We start from the raw sequence: 23,537 nt of genomic DNA on the forward strand, positions 1-23,537 counted from the left end.
TTAAGAATTTCTTTTTTGTTGAGTAACTGATATACTATATGTATGTTGGTTTAGTGCATTGTAATAATGAAGGAATATTTTGACTCATCTGTTTAAAATACATTAGTTTAGCTATCTCATTCCACTGGAATGGTCATATATAGTATATGATATAAGACTGGGTTCTGTATTGTATCATATACACATGACTGATGAAGCTCTGTTTAATACTATTGCTTTTTTCTACCCCTTTACCTTTCTTAAATTTAGCATAGTAAGCACTTCAAGTTTAACCACCGAACTTATTGGTATAGAAGCCTCTCCAGCCCAGTGGTGTTTAATCAGAAAAGAAACTGAAGTCTTCTATGGTGATTTTAAGTGACTGTACCAATGACTTTTGGTTTGCTGAACATACAGTATCTGATGATATAGCTGATGAAGTAATATGTAGTTACCTGATCCCAGGTGGGAGAATTGTAGTATAAAGAAGATTCTGCAAGAATATTTTATGCCTAGCTAAGTAAATCTGACAGCACAGGAAATGATTGTGCAGGAGGAAAAGTGTTTATGGACTTGGCATAAACAGAGTTTGAAATGCCAATGAAGTGAAAAATGAGATGAGAGCTGTTGGGTGCAAGGACCCTCATACTTGACAGGTTGCAGAATATGAAATATTCCTCTGCTGATTTAAAAAGTCACCATGTGTGTAACTCATTGCTCTGTAATGTTAATCAGAGTTCCTGTAATACATCATCTGCAATTCCCTTAATGAACATTCTACTTCGGAGAAATCTACAAAGCCACCAAGAATATCATAAGTAAAGAAAGTCCCTATGTACAAATCACTGGGTTAGACATGTTTAGCAAGTAAGGCATAATGAAGGATTCAAAGGTAAGGGGTTATTGATTGTCCACGACATGTTTAATTGTAAACCAAAAGGTAATGGAACATCTTATAGAGAAACTGAGAAGGACAGAAAATGTTTGGGTTTTTCACAATCTGAAAATTATGTAATTAATGTAATATTAGGAGATAGGGACTAAGGAAATCATCAGAATGGTTCACCAACCACAAAATACGCAAAATGTGTGAGTATTTATAATGGCAAGGGACCTTCTAGAAGCCAAACAGTCAACAGCATTCCCCAATGAAGAACTTTACAATGATTATACTGCATTTTAAAGTAAGCTAAATCTTTCTGTATCATATTTCTCTCATCTCATTATTTCCACCATTTCCATCATTCTAAATAAACCTCACTGCTGTCTATGGCATGGACCAGGGCTGGATATTGGTGATACACAGTCTCAGTCATTCTCACTTCTGATACTGTGCTCATCAAGGTTATTATAGTTTTGATTATTTGTATTAGTTTTTACTTCAGGTTAGTTTTCCTTCATCATGAATTTTTAGTTTTAATTTAGTTTTTATTTCACAAAGACATTTCTATTTTATTTTTATATGTATTAACTTCAGTTTTAGTTTTAGTAATTATGGCATGGACCTCCTATGGAGTTTAGTTTTGTGTCACGATCAGATAGAACTGTACACTTAACAGGTCTGGATATGAGTTTTATGTTAGTGGAAGCTTACTACACTACATGGTTTACTATGTGGTTTTGTTCTCGTCTGAGAAGAAATCAATACATGGGTAATCCTACCACCGAGAAACGAAGTCAAACAAATGAATGCGAAAATTGTCAATCGGTTACACAGAAAATTGGTTAAATGCGTATCAATAGACTATGCTGAAACAGTTGGTGGTGATGGTGTGGAAGATGAAAACATCAACTTACAATATCCCGTAGAACATCTACAACCGTTAACACTGTCCGGCTGAATTACTGTTGAAAGAAGGATGTATCATAATGTTATTGCGTAATTTATGTATGAGTGATGGGCTATGCAATAGGAAAAGATTAGTTGTATTCAAAATTGGTTGAACAATTCTAACATGTAAAGTTTTAACAGGCGACAAGAAAGGTAATGTAGTACATCTTCTGTGGATAAAATTAGACACCAAAGGAGATCTTAATATGCTATTCGTATTATAATGTTTACAGTTTCCCATTAGAATAGGTTTTGCTATGACAATTAAATCACAGGCACAAAAATTCGAAAAAGTCAGTTTACTTATTAGAGAGAATGAAACGATATTCACTCACGGGCAGTTATACGTTTTGTTGTCACAACGTAAGTCCAAGCACGGAACAATATTCATTCAAAAACTAAAACTAAAAATATTTTTTAGTAAATTATTATTTTATTTCAATTAGTTTTTTCAGCTACTTTAATAGTTTAGTTTTAATTTTTCATTTCAGTTTTGTTAATTATTTTATTTCAGTTTACGAAAATGTTTTTTTAATAATAGTTTCAGTTTTAATTTTAGCTTTTGTTAACTATAATAACCTTGGTGCTCACATCCAATGACTCAGTCAGCTTGAGACAGGTGTTACTCATGTACTTCTTGCATCATGGCTCTAAAACAGATTGTGAAAATGCTGGAAAAGACCAAGAAAGACTGCAATTCCTGAGTCTACAAGAAGAACTGCAAGTAAAAAAACTCACTGAATAGTATCTAATGAAAGTAAAATGTCCTACTATTTTTTGATGACTGATTTTATTGTTATTTTATTATTAAATTAAATGTTCGTGTATGTTGGTGTTATATGAGAAAAATTGGGGGTCATTTTTTGGGGCCAGAGAACACATACAAACGTTTTTCCATTTAAACTATGAAATATAAAACAACATATATAAAACCTATGAAATAACACATTTTCTAAACATACTTTTTAGCACAGACAATCAGGACCATGTACAGTGGAACCTCGGGTTACAACCGTAATTCGTTCCAAAACTCTGGTCGTAACCCGATTTGGTTGTGACCCGAAGTAATTTCCCCCACAGGATTGTATGTAAATACAATTAATCCATTCCAGCCCGTACGAATTGTATGTAAATATATTTTTTAAAATATTTTTAAGCACAAATATAGTTAATAATACCATAGAATGCACAGCGTAATAGTAAACTAAATGTAAAAACATTGAATAACACTGAGAAAACCTTGAACAACAGAGAAAACTAACATTGCAAGAGTTTGCGCTATAGCGCTACGAACCGATCGCTAAAAGCACTTTTTTTAATGAGTTTTAAGCACAGGGAAAAACATGAACATCTGAAAAATCTGTAATTTAATAAACAACCAAGAAAAGTTACATTGCAACAATGCACGCTACGAACTGATGGCTGTAAACAGAAGTGAAGTGGAGGTTAAAATCCAATAGAAAAAAGTCTTCATTAAATACAACGGGGTTAAAATAATGCTCGAATCAGTCTCTTTAAAAACAAGCCCGGTGCATTCTTTAACTGCCTTCTCGGCCTTATGTGGCCAGCCCTCTCTTTCTTTCACTGCACAGGGAATGCACAGGGAGAGACTGAACATGTGCGGAAATCATTGGCGTGCACAAACCAAAAGCAAAACTGGCTTGTTTGTATACCAAGTGTGTGGTCGTGAACAGATACAAAAGTTTGGCGAACTTTTTGGTCGTAACCCGATTTGTACGTGTTCAGAGACATTCGTGAACCAAGGTTCCACTGTATTATGTTATTACATCATAATTATAAAAAGCAAATGGAAATGAATAATTAAGGGATTTGGTAATGAGGAAAGCAGGCAAAAAAGTACCTGGTATTAAAAGTATAACAAAAATGATTTATGGATATAAAGAATTAAATGTTGTGTATAGTAGAAATAACGGCAATGACTATAAATTTAATAGATTGTTTTTTTTTTTTTTACACTGTACTTTCAAAACATGTTAAAAGCATTTCCAAATAACATCTTGCTAATTTTGAAAACTGCTGTTTTTTCCTAAATTGACATTTAGAAGAGTGATATCTTCAGCTCGTTTAAAATTTGCAAATGTTTTTGCTTAAACAGAACGTTTTTGTTTTTGATCATGCCAACTATAATAAAAACTTTATAGCACTTATTGTGGAATTGTAGTAAATGAATATTAAATTTGACATTAAAACAAAAAGGTAAAGTAGGGCAAGTTGTGAAAGGTGTAGCTTGCTGCTAAAGAAACCGGTAGTTTTTCCAAATGTTTGTAGGAAATAAAACAACAACTAGAGCTACTCCTGCAGGGTGAACAAAATGACTGCAAATAGTTTATTACATTCACTTTTATACATGCATTAAGAATCTGATCCCTTTATAAAAAAAATCTAAGTAAAACAAGTAGAAAAAGAAAATAATTTGAAATCTTGTCACTAGTGCTGGGCGGTATACCGGTTCATATTGAAAACTGTTTTTTATTTTTTTTATGATATGGATTTTTCTTATACCGCAACACCGGTTTAAATTGCCTAAACAACGTTCAGAACGTGGCGCAGCGGGAAACTGTTCAAGTGGGGACCTTTTTCACTGCTACACACCGCTAAACACAGATTTGTTGCACTAGGGCTCTTTTTCACTGCTACACCACCAAATAGTGGGGCGGTAGCATAGGTATGCCGCGCAGTGAAAATGGACAGAGAGCCGAAAAAAATGAGTCACATCTGTCGCCTGGAGATGCTTTAGTTTTAAAAGGTCAGATGTGTAAATACTGTTTCTATACTACTGGATAATACTGCAAGCCAAGTTGTACTTGTTTTATTTGTTTTCAATACAGTGTAATGTACCTGGGTACTGTGTAATATTGTGACGACATGTTGACTTTATTCTCGTACTTTGTCATTAAAGTAGAACATCGTAAACTAAACTTCATCGTAAAATGAATATTTAATTTACTAGATTTTCTCAAACCCCGTCATAAGTTGTATAGTTATATAGCACATTAAATGCTTTGTGTTAAGTGTTCCCCGAGCTTCTTAGACTGACTTCCTCTGCACTAAGAGGAGGCACCGGCACCGGCAGCGATCGCCATACAGAATCCATTCACATGATATTCATGCTCTCTGAACATTTAGAATGCCAAGATAAATACTTGATATAAATTCTAAATTTTCAGAGAGCAGGAATATCATACAGTGAATGGATTCTGTATGGTGATCGCTTAGTGCGGAGGAAGTCAGTTTAAGAAGCGTAGTGATTAACAACTAGGTCGGGGAACACAACACAAAGCATTTAATGTGCTACATTAACTTATGACGGGGTTTGAGAAAATCTAGTAAATTAAACAATGATTTTAGGATGAAGTTTAGTTTACGACATTCTACTTTAATTATAAAGTAAACTATGACTTTAATCTCGACGTATAGTTTTTTTTTTTCTTCCCTGTGTCCGTAATTTTTTTCTTCACCGTGGCCCTAATACGATTCCGTAGGGCTATACCACAAATACAATTATAAATGCAAGTTGCAGTTGTATTATTTATGTATATAGCTTAGCTTGAAGCAAGGTCCATATTAATGCAGTTTGCCTAAATGATAATTCAATTGGTAAAGATGTCATCACCAAGATTGCACTTGTTTTATTTTATTTTAATTTGGTGAATACTGTGTAATGCACCTGGGCTTTTGAAGCCTTGAAGTAATAGTGCAACTATCAGTAATAATACAATTATTTATTTTATTGTTATTATTTATTAGTTTAAATATTATGCAGTTTAATGATGGTAAAGTTGTTTAAAAAGTCACTAACATGTCAGTGGACAGACATTGTTAACATTAACAGAAAGTGTAGTTGTTTTACAAAAAATATTTATTTATTCCTTTTCTAAGACATGTTCAGTGCAATACAACTTTTGACAAGCACTTCTGGATATTTTCCTAACTCTAAATACCTCTATGGATGGTTGAAAATATGTTGTCAAAATTATAATTTAAATTTTTGCAAAATTTGTTAAATAAAAAGGTTCTATATTTTGGCTGCATCTGTCATGCAATGTGATTTCCTTCTCTTCATTAGTGCCAACCCTTGAAAAGTATCACTTTATGGGGCAATGCAAACCTGTATTAATACTTGTGTGCACATTAAAATGTTTTTTTTTGTACAATGTACAATGCTCTTGACAGTGGAATAGGTTATTCTTAGCCAGTAATTGCAGTGGAAAATGTGTTTAACATCCACTCATGCATGGGAAAAAAAATACCGTCAAATACCGTGAAACCGGGATAATTTAGAAAAATACCGTGATATAGAATTTTGGTCATACCGCCCACCCCTACTTGTCACACACACTTTAGTCAGATGTTCACAAATCATTTGTATAAGGGCTTCAAAGGACAGAAAACACTTTCCTATATTCTGGAAGAAATTGGGTTCAGAGCTAGGCTAAATTTATTATATGAATTTAACATACTATAATTTTAATGGTATTTCATTTGGTATGTAATATAAATATAATATATTTATATTACACATATAATGAAATAAACTAACATCATTTTCACAAGAGGTAAAACAAACATGTAAATGTTTTTACAGTTATTTTCTGGAGTTTTGTCTTAGAACATGGGACACAAAGTATAAAGCTGCTATACACATTTTCAAATCACATGTCAAACATACTACCACAGCAGTATATATCTACTTACATTAATGTAAATGGTGTCTATTACATAATGTCTATTATAATGTGCCTCAGGCATGTATCAGCCTAGGTATGGCACAGTGGTATGTAGCAATCCTTATTCAGTATCTATACTAATAAAAGGCAAAGCCCTCACTGACTCACTCACTCACTGACTGACTGACTGACTCACTCATCACTAATTCTCCAACTTCCCGTGTAGGTGGAAGGCTGAAATTTGGCAGGCTCATTCCTTACAGCTTACTTACAAAAGTTAGGCAGGTTTCATTCGAAATTCTACGTGTAATGGTCATAACTGGAACCTCTTTTTTGTCCATATAGTGTAATAGAGTGCAGCTCGATGGCCGGGGGAGGCGGAGTTGCGTATCGCGTCATCACGCCTCCCACGTGATCACGTGAACTGACTGTGAACGCAGTACGTAGAAAACAAGGAAGAGCCCCAAAGAGCGCTGAAGAAAACATTCATTACACAATTGAGAAGGCAGCGAAACAATAAGAAGCGAGCGAGGTGACGCATACAAGCATATTCATAAGTGCAGCTACTGCGGAAACAAGCACGGTGTAAACCGTAAGTTTAAATTAAGTTTATAGAAACGCTCCCGCTGCTGTTTACAACACCATATTCGCGACATACAAGTTTAATGAAAAGGCACGAGGTATAAACGAGACTTTGGATCACTTTTTAACAGAGTTAAAATTGCTGTAGCGAGAAACTTTTAAGTGCCGGGTCTTAGCTAACATTAAATAAAGCCGTGGACATCGCAACATCACACAAGAGAGCGGCTCACGTGAACTGACTGAACGCAGCACGAGTGATCACTTCGATGAATCAAACCTGTTCAAAAAACACATTACACATAATGTAGGAAAAGAATATGAAGCGACTGATGCATACAGACATATTCATGAGTGCAGGTACTTCGGAAACAAAGCACCGTGTAAACCTAAATTTTAAATTAAGTTCATAGACCTACAAAAGGTTGCCATTGATTTGAGGCAAGATTGCTTTTCTCCTGTACAACTATACGTTGCATTCTCAACAGTAAGCTTGCACGGCTTGGTCTTATTACAACCGGAGTGCTGAACTGACAACATGGTATACAAAGAGAACTATAACAATCATAATAAACGAACAATAAAACAGCGGAGAACCCGTGGATTAAATAAAAAGGCTGCTTCCTTGGCGAAGCAAGGAAAAAGGATGGCGCAGAAAAAATCCACAAGTTAATAGACACGCTGTCACTAAATACTCGCAGGCAAAATCCACAAGTTCATAGAGATGCTGCCGCTAAATACTCGCAGGCAAATCCACAAGTTAATAGAGATGCTGCCGCTAAATACTCGCAGGCAAATCCACAAGTTAATAGAGACGCTGACGCTAAATATTCGCACGCAGATCTACAAGTTAATAGAGCTTCTGTTTCTAGGTACGATCCCAATAATAAAAAGCGGCTCAAACAAAAACAACAGGTTTGGCTCAAAAAAGCCGATTATGGATTTGCGTACAGCCACCGAAATTTTGTAATGGCACGAGACTTCAGGTCACGTGTCTGCAAAAGAACCTAATTGAGGCCACTATTTTTTACTGGCAGTGGCTCAGGGGAGAGAGTTTTTATTCCTCGCATCCCCATTATACCCTCTGATCTCCCATTTCAATTAAAACGCCTCCAATTTCCAGTAAGGCTCTGCTTCGCAATGACAATTAAGTCTCAGGGACAAACCCTACAAAAGGTTGGCATTGATTTGAGGCAAGATTGCTTTTCACATGGCCAACTGTATGTTGCATGCTCAAGAGTAAGCTCAGCGCACAGCTTATAATATAAGATCCCAGATCTCTGCATAACAGTACAAACCAAATACTAGCTTAGCAGACCCTGTCTCACATTGCACTTAGCACTTTAGTAATTTTAATCCTGTAACTGAGCAGGAAGTCTTAAGTTTAATTTCTAAAATGAAGCCCACTACTTGTTCCCTAGATCCAGTGCCAACAAAACTAGTAAAAAGTGCAATGGATGTTCTTGCAGTGCCTATCCTAAACATTATCAATAGTTCATTATTGCATGGCGCAGTACCTGATACACTAAAAGTGTCAGTTATTAAACCATTACTTAAAAAGTCAGACCTTGACCCACATATACTAAATAATTATAGGCCTATTTCAAATTTACCGTTTCTCTCTAAAATACTAGAAAAAGTAGTCGCCAATCAGCTTCAGACACACCTTACGCATTACAATTTATTTGAGAAACTAGCAAAATACCCGCGCTTCGCAGCGGAGAAGTAGAGTGTTAAAGAGGTTATGAAAAAGTAAAGGAAACATTTGAAAAATAACGTAACATGATTGTGAATGTAATTGTGTTGTCATTGTTATGAGTGTTGCTGTCATATATATATACATATACACATATACACACACATATACAGATATATTATATATACATATACACATATATTTTTTATATATATATATTTTTTTATATATATTTTTTTTTATATTTATATATATATATATATATCTATATATATATATATATATATATATATATATATATATATATATATATATATACATACATACACATACATACATACATATACACACATAGATGCACTTACAATAACATAGAAATCAATATAAACAACCTTAACATCATTATCATATGAGAATATGAAGTAATATATAAAAAGCACATTTCATATAAATATAAATTATTAAACAGTAAAATCTTCTTCTATAATTTGCTACCGTGGCTTTTCGTTGGTCTGTCCAGGATTTTAAATCACCTGTAGCTTGCAAACCGTTTCACCTATTGACTTGAAATCTGGCACACATATAATACGTCACGTCTGCTATCCGCTTTATGGGTGATGAGTGTATTACTCTTTTTATGTTTATTTTATTTTAGAATCACTCCTATCTGCGCACACCAGGGCGGCCGTGGGCAGATGTGTATGGTGTATTCACTCCATGTTATCGTGCATTGCGCTGTCACTGGTATTTTGATAAAAGAATTTGAACAATATATAAGAAGCATATAAATTATTAAACAGTAAAACATTAACATTTAAGAAGTAAAGTTACATTGAGTACTACTGCAGTGCCTTCGGGTATACCTCATTTTTTCTTTGCCCATTACATGCTTAAATGTATACATTTTTTGGTGTACCTACCCGAGAACACGCGACATATAACCGACCGTGGGAGAAGCATGGATTTTAAACACGCGTTGAGTTCATCTGCTGGTCTCCCTCGTGGAATAATTGTTAATGTTTGACTAAAATCTACAGCGAGTAAAACGACATTACCTCCTTTTTTTTTTTTTACGATCTCTGAGATCTTGCTTTTTTCGGTTCAAGGCTTCATAAGCTCTTTTATGTTCCATGGTGTACTTAATAAGTACTAATTATCCCACACCATCATCTTTGAATGTTGCAAGACTTTCGCCTTTTATGTAGATCGGGGTAATTACATTCATTGCATTCCTAGTCTGAATCACAATCTGATTGTATGGGTGGTTACCTGGCACTGTAGGGTTGCCACCCGTCCTTTAAAATACGGAATCGTGCCGGGTTTGAGAATGAAATTGCGCGTCCCGTTTTGAATCAATACTGGACGGGATTTATCCCGTATGTTTTGTATCATTTTTTTTTTAAAGCAGCGTCTCATGCAAATTATCCCACACGCATTTTATGAAGATGCCTCCTTTCCTACTTTGGATTGGGTAATACTTGATGTGATCGTTAGTTTGATTGGTGTTTTTAACTGTCCAGTGAGGAGGGCGTGTCTTTTAAGTACAGTCTGCAAAGTGTTGGCACTGAGATGTTGTGTCAGCGCCATAGTTGAAGCCCCTAACGTTTGCGGTCAGCAAGTCGGCTAACATCCGCCATGTGCCGTCTTTCAGTTGCGAGAAGCAGATCATAGAATGGTTGAAACTGTTGCCCCTAACGTTGCGCCACGGCGTGTGGTTCGTTTATACCTCGTGTCTTGTCATTAAACTTTTATCTCGCGAATATGTTATTGCAATCCGCAGCGGGAGCGTTTCTATAAACTTAATTGAAAGTTACGTTTTACACCGTGCTTTGTTTCCCTTATGAACATGCTTGTATGCTCAACTCTCTCCGTTCTCAATTGTTTAATTAATTTTTTGCTCTCGCTGTTTGCGGCTGTTCCTCCATTTCCCCCTACTTCGTTCTTTTATCTCGCGAATATGTTATTGCAATCGTTAACGGTAGCGTTTCAATAAACTGATTGACAATAGTTTTGCATTTACCTTTTTAGTAAAAGGCGAGCTTTTAAGCCTGAGAAATCACCCCATAAATGCACACGTTTAATTGGACATGTGTTAATATGTATGGTTACACAGTATTAAAAGACAGTGAACAACGTCAGTTACCTTTCTTCCCCGCGTTTGATAAAAGGTGAGCTTTAAGCCTGAGAAATCACCCCGTAAATGCACACGTTTAATTGCACATGTGTTAATATGTATGCTTACACAGTATTAAAAGACAGTCAAAAATTAACGTCATTTACCTTCGTTCCCGCGTGTGACTCGTGCTGTAAATGTCTTCCTTGTTTTTAGTTCACGTGATTACGTAGGAGGCGTGATGACGCGATACGTGACTCCGCCTCCTCCATTACAGTGTATGGACAAAAAATATGTTCCAGTTATGACCATTACGCTTTGAATTTTGAAATGAAACCTGCCTAACTTTTGTAAGTAAGCTGTAAGGAATGAGCCTGCCAAATTTCAGCCTTCCACCTACACGGGAAGTTGGAGAATTAGTGATGAGTGAGTCAGTCAGTGAGTGAGTGAGTCAGTCAGTGAGGGCTTTGCCTTTTATTATTATAGATTCCAGTCTGGTTTTCGCACTGGTCATAGTACAGAAACGGCACTAACACGGGTTGTAAACGACATTCTGATATCCTCTGATGAAGGAAACTCCACTATAATTATGTTGTTGGACTTAAGTGCAGCGTTTGACACCATCGACCATTCTATTTTACTGCACAGGCTAGAAAATGATGTTGGGCTTACAGGCATCGTTCTCGCTTGGTTTAGTTCTTACTTATCAAATCGATTCCAATATGTACAGAAATGTGCTGACAGTACTCCATCATTATACACAGAAGTTCAATATGGTGTCCTGCAGGGCTCAGTACTGGGACCTTTACTGTTTTCACTGTACATGCTTCCACTGGGATCTCTCATTAGGAAAACATAATGTTAATTTTCACTCGTATGCAGATGACACCCAGTTATACCTTTCATTTAAATCAAATGAAGTTTCTCCAATGTTGTCTTTAACTCTTTTAGGGCTAATTTTTTTTTTTGTTTCTTTTCTCCCAGGGCTGATATATTTTTCCAAAAACTAACATTTTTTAAAAAAGAACACAAAGCAATTGTTTAACATATCAAATCAACAAAAAATATTTACTTTTGACAAATGTTACTGTCTTGCATGTTGTATGAGCCTGAATTCTCTATGTGTTGTTTTGATGCCTATTTTTCAATTGTCTGTTGCTGCATTTTCTAACATATCTTGTTAGTGTGTACTGTAGAGAGACAAGTCACCCATTTTGCCATCGTGCCATGCCACTGCCACCAAGTTTTCTGCCTGCATGAAAACCGTATTGTCACCTCTTTTCATCTTCTGAAACTTTATGAACTTTATGTATGGCATTATAGCCTGGCTCACCCCATGGGATTTGCTTCTGTTTATTACAGAAGTGAATAAAACTTTGCAGCAGCACGTACCTAAGCCACCAGGGGACAAAATACGTTTGGACCAATGCTCCCTGAAGTTATATCACCAGTTCTGTCCCATCTCTATTTGTAATGCCACAGTGCGCTTCATCTCGTCTTTCGTTGTGGGTTTCCACTTTGAATAACGAGAATGCGATGCAAACGCAGCCCCGCGATTCAAAAAAAATCTCTGCCTACCTGTTTGTCTCGTCTGACAGTAGCTGAAAAAGCAGCATCAGGAGAGAGCAGCCTGAAGTACAGCAGCTGGTGATCTGTCGTGTCCAAAAGCAAGCCATGCCGTCTTGTAAACTCCGGTAGCCATATCGGCTCTCAACGGATCAATGTATGTGTATTTATCCCATGCGAACCTTGCCGTAGATGCATCGGCTGCGCGAAGGCACTCAACTGGCAGCAGATCCGCTCGCGCAGCATCGGCTGGTGTCTGATCAGCTGATGCCTGCTTCTAACTCTCTTGCTCGATCTCCTGATCACTGCCAATAAAGTCCGATTCTGAAAAATCAAGAGTCCGACTCCGCGGTAATGTGCAAAACAACGTCTGCCAAGTGTTTTCTTTTCTGCACTTGCTTCGCTGCCTTTTCACATGTCGGTGCCATCTTGCCTTTGTTTATATTTCGCAACTCACGCACACGCAATGTTTATTTGCCGAGTCAACAAGTCTAGCATTCCTCCAAGCACAGAGGGAATGCCTGTGACGTGACAGTGAGATTTGTCGCCATTAACAGCTGATTGTCGCCCTTTATCCCTGGATGTCGACTTTTGTCGACATTCGCCTTCAACCCCTCCTGTCGACAAAAGTCGACATCCGCCCTAAAAAGTGTTAATTAGTTGTGTTAGCGAATTAAAGGAGTGGATGAATGAGAACTACTTGTCTTTAAATACAGATAAAACAGAGATGTTAATTGTTGGAGGGAATGATGCTGATCACAACAATATTTTGTCATCATTTAACTCAGTTGGAATCCCAGTCAATTTTACTGAATCAGCCCGCAATCTAGGAGTTATCTTTGACTCTAGCATGTCATTTAAAGTGCATATTACAAAGTTGTTCAAAACATGTTTCTTCAATCTTAAAAATGTTAGGAAATTAAGGCACTTTTTAAATAAACAGGATTCTGAGAAACTAATTCATGCATTTATCTCTAGTAGGATTGACTACTGCAATGCGGTGTTCACTGGATGCTCAAACTGTTCTTTATACAGCCTCCAGTTAATCCAAAATGCGGCTGCAAGAATTATTACAAGAACAAGAAAATACGAACACATAACTCCAGTTCTTAAATCCTTACACTGGCTCCCGGTTAAGTTTAGGGCAGATTTCAAAATCCTTCTTTTAACATATAAAGCATTAAATGGTCGAAGTCCGGCTTACTTGTCTGAACTTATCATGACTTACAAACCTGAGTGCACATTAAGATCTCAAGATGCCGGTCTGCTTATAGTTCCAAGGATTAATAAAATAACAGTGGGAGGTCGAGCTTTTAGTTACAGGGCCCCTAAACTGTGGAATGGTCTGCCTGCTACTATAAGAGATGCCCCTTCGGTCTCAGCTTTTAAATCCCGGCTGAAGACTCACTACTTCAGTTTAGCATATCCTGACTAGAGCTGCTGATTAGCTGTACAGACTGCATCTCTGTTGTTAGTCATTAGCACTTAAACATAAGTATCATGACAGTTATAATTGTATAATAACCCTCACTTATTCTGTTTTTCTTCTCAGTACTCAAATGTGGCACTTGGTGCCATGGCCCACCTGCCAAGTTGTTTTGCCTGCCTAAGGAAAAGTCATCCCAGATGGAGGATCGCAGGAATCGTGGGAAAGAGGGGTCCTTTCATCGGATTGGCTGGCCCAGCACTGTTTCAGCCGTGGAATGGCCAAATGGGGGGAGGCAGCATGAAGAATGAGGTCTCCAGGACTCTACACAAATCCAAATCTTATTATGGGATATATCATCTACTGTTAAATTCTGCTCTGTACTTCTAAAATTTATATTTTTTATTTCTTACTATATTGAGGAATTGTTCTGTTCTGTGTACTGCATTGTATTGTATTGAACCCCTTCTTTTGACACCCACTGTATGCCCAACCTACCTGGAAAGGGGTCTCTCTTTGAACTGCCTTTCCCAAGGTTTCTTCCATTTTTCCCTACAAGGTTTTTTTTTGGGAGTTTTTCCTTGTCTTCTGAGAGAGTCAAGGCTGGGGGGCTGTCAAGAGGCAGGGCCTGTTAAAGCCATTGCGGCACTTCCTGTGTGATTTTGGGCTATACAAAAATAAACTGTATTGTAAACTGTATTGTATTGGTCATATTACAACCAGAGGGCCGAACTGACAACGTGGTATACAAAGAGATCCTTAACAAATAATTATTTGTATATTTTCCCTCAGTTTAAAAATGTTTACTTTTCTTCTTAATAACAATTTTAAGGCAGTACTTCGCCGCTGCGAAGCGCGGGTATTTTGCTAGTCTAACATATAGTGTACCTATATTTATCAAAAAGTGCTTACAACTCCCATCATTTTATAATTTTCTCTGTAGATAAAATAAATATTAACAATTTATATATTATACATTAATGAATAAATCTATAGTTATAATGCATCGAATGTAGTCAGCCATGTACTGAAATGTTTGAAACTTTTCACATACAATATTTCAAAAACAATAATGCAGATACCAGGCATTATTAAACACATGCAGGTATTTTAATTTAATTAATAAATCACAGTAAATGACAATATACAACAATGCACTTTAGTGCACCATTAACATCTCATACCTACCATCACCCTGTACTGTAGTTATTAAATGGCCATCAAGAAAAAGGTCCACATTGGAAAGATATGATGAAGGACCTCTGTCCACAACCACTTCATTCAGAACCTGAGAAAGATGAGTAGTGAATAATGAGACAACAGTAAGACTAAACATTTTCAAAAATTGACAACTATTTGAACTGATAAATATTTCATTGTATGAATGCTGGAGAACAATGCCATTATATAAAAATGAACTATGGGAAAACAGACATTTGGTTACAAATTACCCTTTAAATATCTGTGTGCATTTTGCCAAAATATATCACTGCCTTTCTGAATACATTAATTAACAGAGTGTAAAAGCCGTTTGCTAGTTATTTAAGTTATATGTATGTTTTACTAAATATTAGTGCATAATCTATGGGAGGTTCCTACAACCCCCATAAGTTGAATTGAATTGGTATATTCTAACTATTTCTAGCCTCTCTGACTAAACATTTTTCTCAGTTAGTGATCAGCCTTGCCATGTGTAAGGCATAGAGGGCACATGGTTTTAAACCGTCCCTTGTGTGTTTTGTGTGCCAAGTAACATGAAAGACAAAGTACTTAACTGAATGTGCTGCGCCGTACATTTAAAGCATAGAGAAGAAGTAAAGAATCTTTAAGTATAGAAACAACTAAAGTTTTACAAGAAAAACTAAGTTTGGAGAAGATAACATTTTTTCTAATTTTTTGCCTTTTATTCTACATGTGTAATAACCTTTTTTCTTCTTTTTTATTCAGAGCAACAGGATTCATCTAGGTGATACTATATAGCAGTAGCAATGTAGCACTACTTGTTTACAGTGATTAGACACCATGCGGTCTTCTACAAAAGTTCACTTATGAAATTAAGAATTGGGTACATAAATCTGGCTTAAATGAGGCTAGTCTTACAAATGCAGCTGAATTCGCTCCACTAATGCAAAGTGTTTCTCATTAACATAAGATGAACTTACAAAATTCACAATTATGGGACACTTGCGATATTTAAGCAGCCCCAAGAAACAATAATCAAGAAAACCTTTAATGGCTTAAAAAAGATACAGAAGACAATAAAACAACCATGGACTGATTACCCATGACCAATGGGTACCGGGCCAAGAAATCATTTAAAAATCTTTTGCCATATCAAACTACCACACACCAACCCAAACAATATCTCAGTTGCAAGGGACAGGTAATCAAATTATTACAATGTTTACGATTGACTTTTATATTTGTATGAAATCATACATATGGTGTTTCATAAACTGTCCCAAAAATACTTGAAAAAAAATTGTAGAAATTATTCTGTACAAGGAATACCCAAGTGTTATGCATCAATCAAAAAGTCCTAACCAATAGATTTAAACCATTGTAATGAACCCTCCCATCAACAATTGAGCAAACAAGCTATAAGCTGAAAACAGGAAACATTACACCTCTCTTCTGATTTTTTTTGTGTGCTCTCACATATTACTTCACAAAACAATAGCAAACAGCCTACCTACAAGTGACATGTCAGTACTTACAGTAGATTCTCCTGATTAAAACAAGTCCAAGCAAATTATTGTACAATGCATCAATCATGAGATGCCCTTCAAATAAGAGGAGTCGCGAGGTGACCTTTGGTAAGTACCACCTCACATTTCCGGGTCATTAGTTATCTTACTCAATAGGTCACACACTCACAAACTTTATGCTACTGGATAGCAGTGTGTGAAATATCCAACGATATGTGGATGTCCATATATGGACATAAGGAGACACGGCTGGTGGCGTGCATAATGAAAAAATACACTATTTGAAGCAGGAGCAAGCAATGTAGGTGGGGAAAGGGAATACTTGGGTGTAAAAGTGTATTAGGAGGTGGGGTTAAGAGTTTTTATATGATTCCCTGTTTTATTTACAATAAAATTGTTCTGAACCTGGATCCCTGCTTGGAGAGGTTTTGGATAGGGGAGGGGGACCCATGGTGCCAAATGCTGAAACTATTTATTTATTTGTGTTATCAACATGAAACCTTAGACAGGTACAGCTGTCCTGTCTGGGAATACCTCAGATGTGAAAAAACTGCCCTGGCATTACTTGTACATGAGATATACTGTATCAGAAAACACAAACTTGAAAATATTACTATGAGCACCGGTTTTTGTTTACTAGCTTAGCAGCAGTTTCTAAGTAAAGTAATGTTTAAACACAGATTCTATCACATTTGAGAAGTTATCTATCAGGATTTAGTGAAAGATTGGGTGGCCTGCCTTTATTTTTAGAATAATAAGGCTTTATTTTAGGGTACCCGCCCCACAGGTGGAGATTTCTGAAAATTGCACCCCCCTCCAGGTGTAAAGTAACTGCCCATAACGGCACCTAGGCAGTTTAATACCTCCCTTGCTCCATTTTCCTACCACATAGCGCCAGGAGCTGTATGGTCATACACTCTTAACTGCAAGCTAATCTTCTGTTAAACAGTAAAGCTATGACAAAGAAACAGAGCTGCCCTTCAGAAACTCCCTCCTAAACAGAATTTCAATAAGAAACAAACACACTCTTTGCTATTCTTTGCGGGATCAGCTGCAGGCTTACCGTGTTACGTGCTTCTTGCACGATGTTTAGAAGATTTAAGACATAGCCCTGACCGACCTAACGGGTCACTCTCCTGTCCTCTACGTCTGTCCCAGTCACAGCTTCCGAGCCACTGAACCTGCTTGATGAAGACGACTTTGTATTGTTTTGACCAGGAGAGGGGAACTGGAGTGCAAAGTTTGCCAGTTGCAACCTGTGTGCTTGCCTGCTGAAGATAATCCCCTTTTGAATAAAGTCTTGTGTTTGTACCTGCCAGTTCAGCAATAAAGATTTTGTACCTTGGAAACGTGATTCCTTTTTTCCAGTCTCCTGTGCAACACTGTGATGTCATTCAGGGGCCTGAGGCTGGGGGGTGGGAAATTGAGGGACTTTGCATAGGGTCTACCTTGAAAACATACCATTCAGTGGACTCCCAGGACCAAAACATGGATGTAATATAGGATGTGTGTAAATAAATAAATAAAAAAGAAAATATGTAGCTGTATTTCACTAATAAAGCATAATGTCATAACTTAAGAAGAATATGATTTCAATATCAAAATATACTTTACTGTTTCTATATTTGCACCATACTGGAAACTTCATTAAAACTAGTTACATTGTGTATGCATTTAACCAGCTGATATCTAAAACAACTCTCATGTTAAATATATTGCAGTATATAGTGAGACAGAAAAACTAAAACACGCACCAAATAGGGCTTAAGCGACAAAAAGGCACATTTATTTATTGAACAATCATCCATGAATACCATGGGAAGCCTGACAATTCGAATCACATTTTCCCCACTTTTAAGGACCACAATGAAATGAAATGAACTCAAAAAAAATCAAATGCATTACTGAGGATGGCATTAGATAAAGCTACTCTTGTGCGGTTTCCAGTTGTGTAGCATGGCTAGGATCTCCAATAGTTCTATCCGTTGTCAAGCTCTTTCTCTTCAATCCACCAAAGACCATCCTTATCATTAGCATGGGGGAACCTCTTTATTTTCTCCTCTGAAACTCTTACCCTGCATTCTAGAATCTTCCTGGGCTTGTAGAACATAATGCAAATCTTTCCCAAACTTGTGGAACACAGTACTCTGTGTACATGTGTTGCAGGTCACTGTAAACAGGTTATTCAACCCCACACATCTTTTGAGCAATCAGCCGATAGTTACAATACCTTAACATTTCCTTGAGATGGTGTCATTCACAATTTAATATCTAAAATATTCTCAGCTTAAATATTCCATAATTATTTCCATGAGTTGATGTCCTGACACTGAAACAGCCACAAAGGAGTCTGCCATTCTAGGTTTACAGCCATATCCTACTGATTTTTCTTAGGTTACTGAGTTCTGTAGTAGCAATTCTCTGTCTTTTCTTCAGTGCATGTTATAAAAATAAGTCAGCAAACTTAAATTTAAAGCTGTAAAATCATGTGGTGGAAATATTATAGCATATTCATTAAATTGTGGCATAATTTCACAGAAATAATTAGTACATTTAACACAGTATTTTTAGATGTAACATTTTGATATTATCTCATGAAAGTATTATATTTGATATGAAAGTAGTTTTAGATATTATCTGCTTAACACTAGAATTACCAGAGTCTACGAGAAAACTCGTCAATCCGGCCCACCTTAAATCCATTCACATCGCTCCGTCAGCGTCTTTTGTCCTGTAAATGTGCCGATTTAAGACAAGCAGCAAGCAGCTGGCTATTCCATCCCCCCACTGTCGCAGAAAGTTCACAAAGTTCTCCCAGCTCATGCCTTGTTTGATTATCTGGGAGTGAGTGAAGTGCTGGAGTTTTAGAGTGGAAATAATAGATCGTTATTTGGAACACATGCATTTCATGTGTGTTCCGTTTCTACAGTAATCTTTGTAAACACATTGTTAAAACAGAAACTTTTTCATATTTTAGTAATAAATGTTACAAAATGTAGGCATAAACTATAGAATGTGTGAAGCCTGAAGTCCAAAGATCAAATAAACACTTTCACAAAAGGTTCAAGGACGATACAACAGCTTCCGTGGCGTAGCGGTAAGATTTGCCGACTTATAATCAAGAGTCCCCCGGTTCGATCCTGACTGTCTCCTGTATTTGCTGTTTTCAGTAGTGAGCTGCTCTTATTGTTAATATTATACAGTTCACATATACTGAACATTTGGTTTGCGTCTGTAACAGACTGTGTACATTTATAGTACAGTACATGTAAAAGTTACCATTTTTTTTTTTTTCACCTTTATTCTCTCAGTCACGATCACCATACATACACCGCCCTAGGGATCCGACGCTGTTAGTTTTTATTTGAAACTGGGAGTAACTAGAGATGTGAGTAGTGTTTTGAGGCAATGGAACTGGAAATTCTCTGATCTGGAGGGATAAAAGCTTACACAAAAACGTTGGTGAATCTGCCTTCTTCGTATCTCACTGTCACTTTATTTTTTTTTTTTATTCAGTTTTATTGAGCGTTTCTGCTGCACTGAATAGGCTCACGCCTTCTGGTGCACGTTGTCGACACAGCACGGAGAAAAAAAAAGAAAGACAAATATATGGGACATTGCTGTAAAATTAATCAGAAAACATCATCGCACTAATGCAATATTATTTGAAAACGAACAGTGTCAGATCGGGTGTGAATTTACACTGGCGCTGTTACTTAGAGTCAGATCAGGAGAGGCGGGGGGGGGGGTGTTACAGCGTGATCGTGATTGAGAGGATAAAACTGAAAAAAGCCAACTTTTACAAGTACCATACATTTATACCCGATGTCCCATATATTTGTCTCTTTCTTTTTTTCTCCGTGCTGCATCGACATCATGCACCAGAAGGCGTGAGCTTATTCAGTGCAGCAGGATCAACGTACATGTACTGTGCAAGGTATGCATGGAGAGAGAAAAAAAAAAAAAAGACACAAATATATGGGACATTGGGTATAAATGTATGGTACCTGTAAAAGTTGGCTTTTGTCAGTTTTATCCTCTCAATCAAGTGTGAGCTGGGGGGCTGATCGGACCCTCAGAGAATATAGACGTTCCTGGGAAAACCCCTGAAAAATGTTGACAGACTACCTTCACATTGCTCCTTACCTTATTGGTGGCTTTGTCGCGTGATAAGCCTCTTGCGCGGTTCTCCGCTTACGGGCACCTCTCAGATTTGGAATTGATTGCTTGCTTGCTTCTCTCTCTCTCTCTCTCTTTGTGACGGAACTGTCATCTCTGACTTGTCATGGGAGCACATTAGACTTTTGAAAAAGAGACAAATGTTTTGTTTGCGTGTTTGAATAAAGTTCCCTGTTTTCTACAACCTCCTGTGTTTGTGTAAATCTTGACCCAAGCGTGACAAGTGGTACCAGGAGTGGTTGCACAGATGGATGCCGAGGAGTTATTTCAAATCGCTCAGAATGTTCCGCTTCCGATGATCCGATTCCTCATCAGAATGTCCCAGTTCGTAATAATCGGCAGAATGTTCCTCTGCCTCCACTGCCTGAAAATTCTAAGAATGTGCTGACGAAGATGGATCCTTCGATGACTCAGAGATGTTTCTTTTGGCTTTTGAGCAAGTGGCGACTTTGTTGGGATGGGACAAACAACACTGGGCTATTAGCATCACCCCTTTTTTGTCTGGGGATGCCTTACTTTCCTTACGGAATGTGCCTCACAATAAGCTCGACGATTATGATTTCCTGAAGCGGCAAATTGATTTGTGTAAGACTACAACCTTTTTGGCTAAAGGTTTTGCACTTAATGACTAGAAACTGAATATGGACGGTCCCATCCGTGCGCAAATACAAGATATGATTCATAAAGTACATTGCTGGTTTGAGGGGGACAAGAAGGAGCGAATCATAGAAAAGGTTGTCATGAACATAGTACTGGCTGGGATACCTGCTTTTCTCCGAGATGAGTTTCTTCGTCATGATGTTGAATCGTTAATGATTGTGGCCAGATGCTTAGAAGGTTATCAGACGACTTGGAGAAAAAGCGGTGGATTTGGTGCCCCGTATGCTGTGTCACAACCTCCGAGAGAGCACCCAGGGCATTCTTGTCGCTTTGACCGAAGACTGGAACATCGACAGGCTTCAGGACCTGACAATCGGATGTCGTCAGGAAGGCCTCCGGGGAACACAATTATTGATGAGGTGACCGTATCTGGAGAGGCAGGAGGTGGCCGAGGCCATGGACATCACTGCAGATATTTCGGCAGTGGAGCTGAACGAAGATGTTTCCAGTGTGACCAACTCGGTCACTTGGCAAAGGAATGTTGCCTGTCTCCAACTCAAATCGATTGAAATTGGATTGGCCGAGGTTTGTTGCTCCTGTAGTCCCTATTCATCTGAAAAAAAAGATGGCTTATTGATCTTGGTAAAGTGACACTGAGACTGAAAAAATACGTTGTGTACATGGAGATGTTAAAGACTTTCAGACATTGCTTCTTCCTTTGACTTATAAAGGTCGTCACTTTAAAGTTTGGTGTGCCGTTTCGGACTCCTGCCCCTGGCCATTATTGATTGGCAGAAGGAATGCCCTTTTTCCGAGACTAATTACTGAATGTCGGGCATCAGTCATCGAGTCCCCTGTTGAGCTTAGTGGGGGGGGAAGAAAAAGAAGAAGACCTGGTAGCGGTCAGGGAAAATCTAGAGCCCCAATTAGATATTGAACCCGATCTCTCCAGCAAGACTGAGGGAGACACAACTTCCAACAATTTCACAGAGTGGTAGGGAGGCCCTTCTACATCCTCTCAGATTGCAAATGCCTCCGAACTCAAATCGAGTACTTGCAGCATGCTGATAGCTCATTTAGAATATGCATTTAAACAGGCTTGCTCAGCTAATGGCTCCTATTACCAAGAGCGTGAATCCGGGGACTTGAAAACTCCACACTTTCTAGAAAAAGACGGTTGCCTTTTCAGAGTGATTTCAGATCATTTAATGGGGGAATTTATTGAACAACTAGTTGTACCCTCAAGTACACAGGGAAATTCTTTTGCAGCTGGCCCTCTCTCACATCTTGGGAGGGCACCTGGGGGCTGATAAGACCAGAGATCGGTTATCAAAATGATTTTATTGGCTGAATATGGGAAAAAAATGTTGAACAGTTCTGTACTTCATGTCCTGACTGCCAGATCGTCTCCGCTTATAAGCCTCCTCGGGCTCCCCTTTGTCCTATGCCTATTTTGGAAGTCCCCTTTCAACGGGTGGGATTAGATATTGTAGGCCCTTTGCCGAAGACTAAAAATGGGTATCAATATATGCTGGTGTTGGTTGACTATGCAACACGATATCCAGAGGTGGCTGCTTTGAAAAAGGCCAACTCCTTCACTGTAGCCAAAGCTCTGTGCAGGATTTTACTTGTATTGGTATCCCTAGAGAAATTTTAACTGATCAGGGCACACCTTTTATGTCTCGCGTGATGAAACAATTGTGTGACAGCTTTGCTATTAAGAAATTGAGTACCGCTGTTTACCATCCACAGATAAATGGTTTGACTGAACTGTTTAACAAGACTTTAAAACAGATGATCAGGCGAGTCGCTTATAATGATCCTACATCCTGGGACTCTGTCCTGCGTTTTGTTATGTTTGTGGTGCGGGAATCGCCACAGGCGTCCACTGGCTTGAGTCCGTTCAAGTTGTTATTTGGCAGGCACCTGATAGGCATCCTGGATGTTGTACGAGAGGAATGGATAGGAAACGAGTCAACAGCTCTTGGACCAAGCTTTGCAGATCGGGTAGTTTCGTTGCAAGATAGAATTTCTAAGCTTTCTTTCTATTGCTGTGGAGCATGAACAGCGTGAGCAGGAAACTCAGAAACGTCTTTACGATAGGCGCAGTAAGCTCCGTGAATTCAAACCTGGTGATTGTGTTTTGGTACTGGTTCCGTCTGACCCACACAA

At 37.8% G+C, this 23,537-nt stretch overlaps 1 protein-coding gene across 4 annotated transcripts in view; it reads right to left on the minus strand.

The window, feature by feature from the left end:
- Positions 1 to 23,537, minus strand: part of nadka (NAD kinase a) — a 235,054-nt gene that overhangs the window by 59,623 nt on the left and 151,894 nt on the right. For all 4 annotated transcript variants that reach the window (XM_051931383.1, XM_051931384.1, XM_051931385.1 and 1 more), the window contains one exon: positions 15,067 to 15,166. In XM_051931383.1, coding sequence (XP_051787343.1) covers positions 15,067 to 15,166 — 100 coding nt within the window. The remainder of the gene's footprint in view (positions 1 to 15,066; positions 15,167 to 23,537) is intronic.

The sequence above is a fragment of the Erpetoichthys calabaricus genome, chromosome 8 (genome assembly GCF_900747795.2).
Source record: "Erpetoichthys calabaricus chromosome 8, fErpCal1.3, whole genome shotgun sequence".
In the NCBI taxonomy this organism is placed as follows: Eukaryota; Metazoa; Chordata; class Cladistia; order Polypteriformes; family Polypteridae; genus Erpetoichthys; species Erpetoichthys calabaricus.